The 10966-nt window shown below is 47.7% G+C and overlaps 1 protein-coding gene across 1 annotated transcript; it reads right to left on the bottom strand.

Moving 5' to 3' along the window:
- Positions 1-1027: 1027 nt before the first annotated feature.
- GL218_00018 (uncharacterized protein) lies at positions 1028-3737 on the bottom strand (the record flags this gene model as incomplete). Its single annotated transcript, XM_033576426.1, has 2 exons — positions 1028-3137; positions 3367-3737. The coding sequence occupies 2 exons, from the start codon at positions 3735-3737 to the stop codon at positions 1028-1030; spliced, it is 2481 nt and encodes an 826-aa protein (XP_033441518.1).
- Between the last annotated feature and the right edge of the window lie 7229 nt (positions 3738-10966).

Here is a 10966-nt window from a genome sequence, read left to right as displayed (position 1 = left end):
CGAGTAATCCTTGTTGAAGTAATTCAAATAGAGCTGAGACCGAGGCAACTTGCCGGAATAGATATTGTGAGATTTTAGTTTTCTGTAAACACCACCAGGCCCTGCTGCTGTGTGGATAGCACGTGGAAAAACGTCAGTCGAGGCTTTAAATCCAACGCACATCTGGTAGTATTGTTTATGATTTGCTGACCCGGACCCCTGACAACTTAGAAGCTGATGAGGTTTCTCTCTACCTTGCCTGTAAGTATATACGAGTGTTACCATGGCGTTCATAAAGGAGGCCGATGCCGCGGACAGTAAAGGGAGTGCATTAGTTTCTCAATGTGCCCGCGAATTATGTTTAAGACGTTGCCATATACACGTATTATGCATGTAGGACTAGGGGAATCAGGCCTAGGCCTATTGTAACGCTGAATATTTGCTACAATCCGTCGAGTTGAGTTGCCTGCCCCTCGATATTAGCAACACTTCGCTCCTGACAGCCTTTTGATCCGAGCTCTTCCGGTCCAATCGATTCGTCCTAGGTTCGAGATGAGATAATGATGCCGGCTCTTAGGGGACTACTTATGTCATAGGCTGAACCCCCTTAGGCCGCACGCATTCCACAAAAGGGGCAGAAAGGAAAAGTCTCAGTAGCGACGGTAAATAAAGTCTTATATTGTTCTCGTGTATTCGGATACGTCTTGGAAAGACTTGGATTTAGATAGAGTCGAAAATAATAGACCAAAATCGCATACTAAACCAAAAAAAAAAAAAAAAACCTAACACATGTCTACTAACACCTAGTCGAAAAATGGGTATTACCGTAGTGATGCAAAGAATGGTATATAAATACAGTCGTACAAATGCGTCACCGAACTTTCAAGAGTGCTCTCGTTTAAAAGGATAAACGAAGTAGTCGTTCGCTCGTTCGTTCGTCAAATTCGTAGTCTCGTCGGGTATCGTCCGGCGGGTATTCTCCTCCGCGTTCTAGTGAAAGTTTTTTTTTTCTTCTTACGAGAACGAGCTGGAACTTCCTTGGATGCCATTAGATTATGTTCGCAATGCTGATCCTTTCCGTACTACGGCTTCCTGACGCCGCTCCAGCAGTTGGGCTATTTCTACTGCTGCCGATTTCAACCGTGCCACTCCCGAGTATATTCCCTGGTACATTCGCTCCTTGTTCCACTTTGATGGGCGGAAGCGTTTGCGCTCGAGGCGCATAAGCTGTAGCTGGGCTCGGTGCCCCGGATGCTAGACCTCTAGTGAGCTCTATTAGGCTATCCCATCCACCCCAGTCCTCCCTCTCACTTGCGTTTAGGCCCGTTCGATTGTCCGGATGTGCTAGACCACCTCCAGTAGTTGACGGAGGCATTGTCAATGGTACTTCACGCTCCGCCCCGAACCAGACCCAGGCTGTTTCAGTGCTAGCTTGCATATCTGCACTCACGTATGTCAGGAGTTCCTCGTCTTTCAACAATGCATCTTGGACGGCTCTAAGATCGGGTAGAGCCACTTGCGGAGTGTAGCTAGGCGTGGCTGAACGTGGGAGGACAGCTAATAATTCACGTTGCTTGGCTTCTAGGATCTGCAGGAAGAACGATAAGAAGCGTCCACAAGGAATGGTAATGTCTCGTCGCGCATCAATCGACTTGAGAGCCCTTAGACACGTAGATGCCAACTCGTAGTATCCCGTGAGGAGTAGAAACAACGCAGAGCGGAATATGTGGGTGACTAGAAGACTTGTAGCGGTATCTGCGAGAGTCGAGTTGATCCTGGCAATTAGGTTCGCCGTCTCTATCGCTGTCGCTTTGCATTGCTGAATTGCGTCGCTTCGAGCTTCTATAGGACAGCCAGGGGCAAGGTTATGACGGTGTAGAAGCAACCGAATACTAAGGAGGTACGCAAGGGGCATTAGTACATGAGGAGCAACTAAAGAGGTATTATTTGCTTCGCATGATTCTGGAAACATTTTCTGGCAAGCGATAAAATGGCTGTCGAATGTCGCTAGTCGCGGCGGCTCGATCACGGCACTGGAGAAAGCTTCTCTTATAGCAGAGAAAGATCGTACCACGTTGATTATACCGTGTAGAAAGTGAGTTAGGGGTATGGCGTTTGGGGGATGCACGGGACCTTCGGTATGGAGGAAATGATCGTCGAACGGCTCGGGGAGGGCTACGTCGCAGTCGGCATCGTCGATCATGAAGGGGCGTCCAAGGTCCATAGATAGCGTTCTATCGAGAGCGTATATCGCCCACCAAACCCGTCGCCTCATATCTGCCTCGACTCTAGAACGTACCCCAACCACTTCCAAGTGAAGGTCGAGGTCTTGCGCACTTCGTACGGCGCCGCCCAACCAAGTCCAAGCCGCCGACTTCAAATTCAGTTCGTTCAAAGCTAGCGAGACAAGAAACGACGCTCGGACGTTGTCCAGATCAAAATTATCGTTCCAGGGATCTACTAAGCTTCGCGATGCCTCTAAAAGCTCGCTGGCCTGTAACGTCCTGTCTGGATACGGCTCGTTACTAAATAGGCTCCCTACGGCTAAGACCGCAAAGAACATAGAATGCCAAGATATGGGAACCCGCTGTATATTAGTAGTGTTTTGGTATAATTCCTCTACCTGATGTTGTAACGTCGGCCAATGAAGTATCGGCATCATGATGTGTGCCGCTCCATAGTACGTATGGAGAAGCTTGTCTACAGTAGCTTTAGGAGGTAACGGTGGTCTGGGGAGGTCGAATGCGACAATAGCCGTCGACGGTTGTCGATATGCCGGTGGCGGCTTCAGGACACCCCTTGAGAAGTTCCGGAAAGCCACTCTCGCTCGTGAGGGATCCTGAAGTGGAGGAGCCGCTCTTCTCCGCCTCCTAGGCTCGGAGTTTAAGTCCGGGAGAAACTGCTGCGATAATTGCTCAGCACTTTCTGCATCGACATCCATGTGCTCGCCCCGTTCAGCCAGCGTGCGCCTTAAATTACTATTCTCTCTCCGTACCCTCTCTATCTGCTTCTCGAGGTCTTGCACTTGTTTGATAGATGACATGCGCCGGTTGGTCTCCTTGGTAAATTGGCATTTGACATTGCGGCTCGAGCATTCTGAGCAACTCGTCGTCTCTGTAGCGTCACACTTAACCTTTCTTTCCCGACAGGCATCGCAGCTTTACACGTGTACGGAACGGTGAGAAGCGAATATTGGGTTTTCTTACGCCAAGGTGCAGTTAAAGAAAAACCAATACCCGCCCTCCCGAGGTTCCGTACGGAGAAGTCAGCATCAAATTTCTTTACCGAGAAAAGGGGGCGCCTAGCCATTATTATGTCGAACTCTCTCGTTTACGAGACCAGAACATACATGAATAAATAAAAAGAACGCTACTACCGAACACATACCTTGGATCTTTCCTCCTTTGGCGGTAGGCGCGCTTCTGGGCCGAGACATTCGCCGACAGCTGAGCGCTAGAAAGTCCCGGGGTGCTTGCCACCGACTCGGTTGGGGGCAACGAGTCCCGGCCCATCACCGAGGTTGCCGTCACCGGCGTATAAGGTTGAAATCCCGTCTGGGTTGCTGGAGGTAGTTGTGGAATACCTATGGGTTGTGGAGTCTGGGCGGCGTTCGACCTCACGTTTGAACCCATCAAGTTTCCCAAAAGCTGCTGGACTTGCGGGCGAGGTGAAGTTGCCGACGAGACCGAAGAAGAGTCATACGACCTTGTGGATGGGTTGGGGGAACGGGGAAATGGATTGTGTGACGAAGCTGCCATCGTTGGGAGGCTTACGGTTAAGCTGCTGGCAGCTTGGTCGGGCGGAGTTCTCCTCGGATCGGGCTCTCCCCAGTCGGGCGGGTTTCTGGGGAGAGTTGCCGCTCAAGGAACATGCAGAGAGCTGTGCTGCAGTCGTCTCTTCAAGGACGGCCAAGTATTAGAACAGTTTCCAAGCACCATTCCACCGTGGTCCAGACCTAGGATGATGAACATACGGCGAGCGGTGGATTTTCGACGAGAGAAGTCGACAAGACCTATCTATCCTCACAACGAGACCACAAGAGTTTTTTTCCAGCCTGGTTCATGCAAAATAAAAAACCCCTTTTCTTTGTTCGTTCTCGATAAATCCTAGGGACCAACTGCCCTTTGCGGTGTTGCAGCAGCGTTGTGTTACTAGACAAATTCGTTCAAGTTCTAGTCCCTCGCCTAACCCGCATCCTCTGAGCATTCAACCACCTAATAGATCAGCTCCGGCGGGGGTTTCCCAAACTACACGGGACGGACGACCGGCTGGGAACAGAGTCTCGGAAGCGCTAGGGCTGTTGCGATCCAGCATCCAATACTGCTATTCTCCGTGCGGTTGGAGACTTTCGCCGGCATCAATAGGATTGAGAAGGGGTCGATTGCCTAAACAGGAAGGGTGAGCCTGCCGGTAGGCGACAATGATCATGTGCAAATGTAAAGTATTATAAACTACGATACGGGTTTAATGTGGTGTTACTCCAGGAGGGACTCCGGGGTGACGACGATGGGTCTGGCAAATGAGCTGCCTCACGTTCGAGGATAGCCGGTGACGGGAAAAGAAAGCAGCAAATTCTGGAAAGGGCAGTGATTTGAGGAGAAGGGCGATGGCAAATCTGTCGATAGACAGGCTACTACTGCTGCTAGTTCGCAGGTGTATATCCATCTGGTTCTCCCGCCCTAGCCCGGCGCCGAAGCAAAAAATCGGAAATATATAATCTGGAGGGGGTCGAACTAAATCCTTCTACTTTTGACCCCTGTAAATAGTACAAGGAAGGCAGTTAAAGCAGGGCCCTTGGGCGATGGCTCGTCGACAATAGAGAAAAAAGAAGCTAGCTACGGTGTTTCGAGCTGTGTATGTAGGTGGGCCGCCGGCCTGGGCCCTAGCCTGACCCTAATATAAGCACAGGTCGCCGTACTGTGGTAAAACCCTAGGACCTTGCCAGATCAAGGGGGGCAAGCCGCGATGGCGAATCGGGCAACCGCTCCAAAATAGCTTAACAGAGGTTCCATGTATGTATAGTTATCTGTAGTTATGTATAGTTGTATGTATGGTTGTATGTATGGCTGTATGGCTGGCTGTATGGATGGCTGGCCGGTTGGATGGATGGATGGATGGATGTCTGTATTGTCTGTACATATATGTGAGTTAGGCCCGCGGTTTTACTCTAGCATATATTCAACTGATGTCTATCTACTATTACTACCCGGTCCCTTAAGCATGTATGTAGGTATGTATGTAGGTATGTAGGTAGGTAGGCATGTACCGTAGCGCTTTAAACTCGGCGAATGCGCCTAGCAGGGAGGATGTCCATTTTGGCTTGCAGAGACCAATGACTTGTCAGAGGAACCCTCCTTTCCCCCAGCTTGATGCTAAATATGAACTATAGCGTATCCAAGTACATTCATGCGACAAATTCTACCTGCCCTCCCTACTACGGCAGGCATCCTAATGTTCGGCTGGCTTGCCCTGGCCATGTATGTAGGAATCCTAGACCTGGACTATGCAACCTCCACACTGGAAAGCTGTACCGTACCTAGTAGCTGCGCATTGTTTTAGCGTGGGATATCTTAGGTAGGACTGGCTGGCGAGTCGGCACTCCCCTCGGCTGTGCCCAGGTTCGACCAGGCCCGTTCGGGTTGCATGATGTGCATTCGGAACCCAGGAATCAAGTGTAGAGGGCCCTTTTCGCATTCCTCCTCTTCCCGCGCCTTTCATTACGCTACGTCCTTTCCCCATCATCGCTACATTTCCGCCTGATCATTCGCCGTAGCCTCCTAGCCCTCCAGCTGTTCAACTTAGCGACACGCTAGGTGTCTGTTAGCAAGAGGTGGTGCAAGGGAAACAATAAATACCTAGGTATGCTACGTGCGTGTAGGGGGTTTCCTTGGTAAGCGGCAGTGGCCGGTCCGTTGTTTTAGCAGCCTTTTGACAAGCATGGCTAGGACCAAGTCATATATGTACCTATCGTATGTACTATATGTAGGTAGGTATGTAGGGTACCTTAGGTAGTTATGTAGGTTAGAGCATCGTCTGTGAGCCCGTGACCCGATCGCTTTTTAATAAAACCTGGCATATGAAAAGAGGAGCGTCCCACTGGTGGACAACGGCTCACGACAGGGTTGAATATGGTCACTAACGACAGCTAGCTTGAAACGTACCAAAGATCGAATGCTCTCCGTGCTCATGCCGATGTAACCTGATCGCTTGGTTAAGCTAAAATTAATAAACTCCGAGGCATTGGCACCCATGTGTCGCGCGCTGGGGATTCCGACACCTTCATTCTGGAGATGATGTTCGTCTTGTCATCTTTACTCTTTCATCCTTCGGGAGACGAGACCCAGCGGGCAGGCAAGTCGGGTGTGCCACAAGCTCGTGGCATCGCTCAAACCCTGTGGCGTTTTATGGAAGACCCATGCCGAAGACAGAAGAAGAAGAAGAAAAACCCCAACTATTACTAGCCCGCCCCTCAATCTTTCTCGACTAAGTTAGTGATCCCGGGACGATCTGGTCATTTTCAAGGCACGTTTTGTCCTGGTGATAGCCCTAACGCTTTGCATGGGAATACCCCCCCTTCGGCCTCAACTGTAGTAATCTGGCTGGGGTTGAAAAAGGGCATGGGGAACATGCAAGGTGCCGCAAAGAGATCACACTACCAATACGTAGCCTGCATATCAGTATGCTAGCTTTGGAGCCCGCCAGTCCGCGATGAGAGACGATTCCGAACAGGCAAGGGGGATAATGGAGTTTTCCGTTCTTACCTACCTAAGGTACAAATCCAGTTCCAATCGACGAAGGGGTGGATAATGCGCCGCATCTTTATAACATACCTAAAGTACCTACCTACATAGGTAGATACTCGGCGACGACATGGGACTTCTCTCGCTACTTACTATCTACTTACAGCCGTATGAATAGTTAAGATAGCTTTAAGAAGTATATTGCCGAAACGATCCTGCACCTTTCTAATAATTCGTTCTACCTACCGGGTTTCCTAACTGAGAACCGTGCCGCTTAATGGCATGAGACGCCGTACATACACTTTGTAGTGGCTGCATCGTAGCATAGAACAACAAGATTGAATATATGGGAGATGGTGAATGGCTATTAAAAGTCATATTAAAGCACTGGCCCTGGCCGATAGCGATAGAGTTATATAAACAGTGCCACTCGAATACGCCGAATGTCATGAACAACGTAGACGTGTACTCAGGGTTGGGTTCGACCACAGTGTTTATATAAAACTACTGTAAGCAGTTACAACTATGTAATTGCAATTATAAACTCTAGTAAACTAGCATTGATAAGGAAAGACATTGTCTGACTTTGTCTTACACTACGCCCCATCTCGGGATCGCAAGCCATCTGCTTCGCTACCTATTATTAGTGTCTGCTTGGTAGCCTCATACATGGGCCTTATAGTAGTAAACGATCCATGAAAAAAAAATATACAAATAAAGGTTGAGTTCGCCATGTTTATGCAGGGAAGTTTGAATTTTAATCATATTTTTGTACAAAGGGAGAAAGCTATCCAAAATATCTTCACCGAAACCCACTTCGAGCAAGGGCGAGAAGTAGCGGATGGATCATGGATAAAGGCCACGCGGATAGGTAGCAACCAATCGTCAAGCTAAAACAAGGGAACAAGGATATGAAGTTGTATTAAGGTGCGAAGCTTATGGATGGCTGGGAGGATCTTCAAAAAATCATATAATAACAGCACAACCAGCATGTCAATCAGATCATGAAGATCTGGGACGCTATCCCACGCTATCTGGTTATCTGTCAGCTAATGACCGGAGCTATACTAAAGAGCTGGGGCATGCTGTTTTCGAGCTTTCCCAGAGAAGTACTTAGCCCATCTATGTACTGATCGCGAATGATCCTACTAGGTAAACTCGCGCGCACCAACGCTGGTCGAGCTATGTTATGTAACTTAGGTGATAGTAATAGTTCTAATGGAGCTGAAGTCAAACCAAAATCGGCAGATAGCTGCATGGTAAATATCGAGATCGTCAGGGGATTTGAGGCTTTTAGGAGGATAGAAAGTTCTTAAAGCCAAATCACAGGGATAAAGCAACGCTCATCTCATTTCACCGAGTTACGGATCCTGATTACTACAAGCAACTAGATTAGCTTGCTGATTCGACGGTCCCGGGTGTCGAATATGATTATATATACTGTACGTAAGGACGGTACCGCGCCTTATTGGTACGATTTCAACCTATCTAAAGGACAATCATCGAGATACGGAGGTGTGAACGTATTAAGGAATATTTCCAGGAGGGAGCCACGGGCATGGGAAGATATCTTGGCTTCCATTGAAGCGGGAGGGATTATGGCCGATTTCTAGGGCTGTCGGTTTCATGCTTGCGCTGCACTCGTTGTTTGTTACGGCAAAATCGAAATCCATGTCATACATATACATAAAGACTCCTGATATAGGTACATAATACAAAAAATACTTATGCATAAATTTATTAATTAGTTAGTAAAATTATGAGCTGTAACTTTCCAAAACAAACCGAACAGCAATAATTCAATCATTGAATTGATAGTTAAGTTAGGGGTATAAAGAAGAGGACGTAAGCGTAAGTAAGTAGTAAATATAAAGTAACTAGGACACATGTTACGCAGTGTAAGTGTTACTACATCGAACGAATCGACAGTACATAATAGAAACTCACTTTGTACGGCGTACATACTGATCAAGGGACGGCACGGAAGGCATCCGACTGGGCTCCATTAAGTATTAAGTGCGCGGTATACTATAACAAAACAACGTTGATCATACTATGCGAAGCCAACTGGTCTTCTAGAAATGTTCTTTAATTGACATTCAATTTATCTATTACAACAAGGTAGGAAACGTATACCTACGGCTTGCATGATGTCTCACTTTCCGGGACTATTTACGTAAGATTTATGTTTATTTCCTAATAACCAGTAACGTTAACAGGTACCTAGTAATAAATAGGTGGTCGGAGATTGAAGCTATTCCTGCGCAACTACATACGATACAAGGAGCGTACTGTGTGAATCAAAAATGATACCATACAAATCTAATAGCCCATGATAGAGGAGATAGAGGATTGGAAGGTCTAACATCTTTAGATGAAGGTAACTTCCCTTACCTAGGTACGGACTTCACTACTTGTTAACTAAGGCTGTATTTAGAAAGACGGTAGAGCTGAAGAGGTAAGAGGTAAGAAGTAAGAAATAAGATAGATCGGGCATCTATTGTTACCTATCTTAAGCTAGCGGATATTCACTCTGCGATCTAATCTAGATTTTCTAGGCCGGCATTCTGTAGCTCGCCGTCAAGACGGATCCCCCTCCCTTTTACTACCTAGGCTAAATCTGCATCACATTTATTACTGCAGTCGCCTAGGTTAAGCGTACTACTTATTGTACAGCCGGACAGCTCGTAGAAGAACTAAGTAACAAATCTAGCGTCCTCCATCCCTGGAATCGCGTGCGACTAGCACGTCTATCACTTCTCGGCTCCCTCCGGACGTTTCAAACACCAGACACTTGTACACGCGTTTATCCCCACGGATGACACAAGTCTTATTATTAAAGATAAGTTAAGTCAAGTATATCAAAACTAGTTCAAACTAGTTAGACGAAAGAAACCAAGCTAGTAAATCCTCATCAGCGACGACTATTTTCGAATGCTTCGTACAAGTTCAGATTACCATAACTACCAACTCCAGTCTGAACCGAGTTTGATCCAAACCCGTCTTTAAAGGTGATAGGTCATGACTGGTCCGTTTCATCATCGTCGCACATGAACCTTCTCCCCGGTTCCTATATGCCGGGAACCGGATAGCCGAATGTTGGGATCTGTATAAGTTAATGAGGAAACCTAGACCATCGACTAGTCAGGGGAGACCAGCGCTTCGTCGGTGTCTACCTCTAAAGAATCTAGAAAGACCCTTTCAACGGCTATTTGCATCATACCTGCATCTGCCCACCTTCAATATTGGTCTGGAATGCTTCCACGTTCCGGGACTGCACGCGACTGGCCTGCAGGGTCGCCGACGAGCAGTACGTTAGCTGCGCCGAGACGATCTGTATTTACGAGCCGCATGAAATAAAGGTAATATTCGGGCTGTCCTACAAGTGAACGAGGCAGGGGTTTTCGAGGGGTGAAAATCAGGAGGATCAAAAGCCAAAAAGCCAAAAAGCCAAAAGCCACGATACCGCAGCAAGCCGTGTCCTCCCTATTCCATGTTTTGGTCTGAGAGTGAGTAAAAATGCGCATAGCATTGTGAAACAGCCATCATCGACGTAGAATGTAGCCCACCGGATAAACCGAAGAGTACCTAAATTACCATTGCTACTAATATCAGGTATATTTCGTCTCTCCTAAGACCAAGTGGATTCCACGATAACCTATACCCCCCCGCGGATGAACACGTCACCGGCATTACCGGTCCCAAGGATCAATGCCCGTCGACGACAACGGTTATGAAACAAGTGGCCAATTGGCCAATTAGCCAATTGCAAAATTTGTTGACCAGGTATACAGAATCACGGGTCATGGAAAAATTAGAAACCCAAGCTCCAGCTCGTTCGTAAGTGGTCCAAATCCGATAGATACTTACATATTAGGTAGGCAGCTGAACGAAACGTTATAGACGATCGAGTTCCATCGAAAACTAGTTACATAAATCTTGCCTTGCTAGACCTACATAATATACCTACACACATAACCTACATATATAATATACATAGACACACGCATACATATGTTCCGTCGAGCGAGGTTCTTGTTGGTGTCGGCATTTCCCCCCAATCATGCACGAATGGTAACTCTGGTACCGAGTCGGCATGGTAGTAAGTATAAGGACGCATGGGGAAACTTACCCAATGGAGCCAAGAGACCGCGTGCCAGTTGGGTAGCGGCCGATTGCCGACCTCGCGGGACGAACGGGACGAATCCACGACAAGATCGGCTCCGCACTCACTCGAAACGCGGACG

This window comes from Daldinia childiae (genome assembly GCF_008694065.1).
Source record: "Daldinia childiae strain JS-1345 chromosome Unknown Scaffold1, whole genome shotgun sequence".
Classification (NCBI taxonomy): domain Eukaryota; kingdom Fungi; phylum Ascomycota; class Sordariomycetes; order Xylariales; family Hypoxylaceae; genus Daldinia; species Daldinia childiae.
Note: the sequence above shows the minus strand (reverse complement) of the source record. Positions and strands in the feature narration are given on the sequence as shown.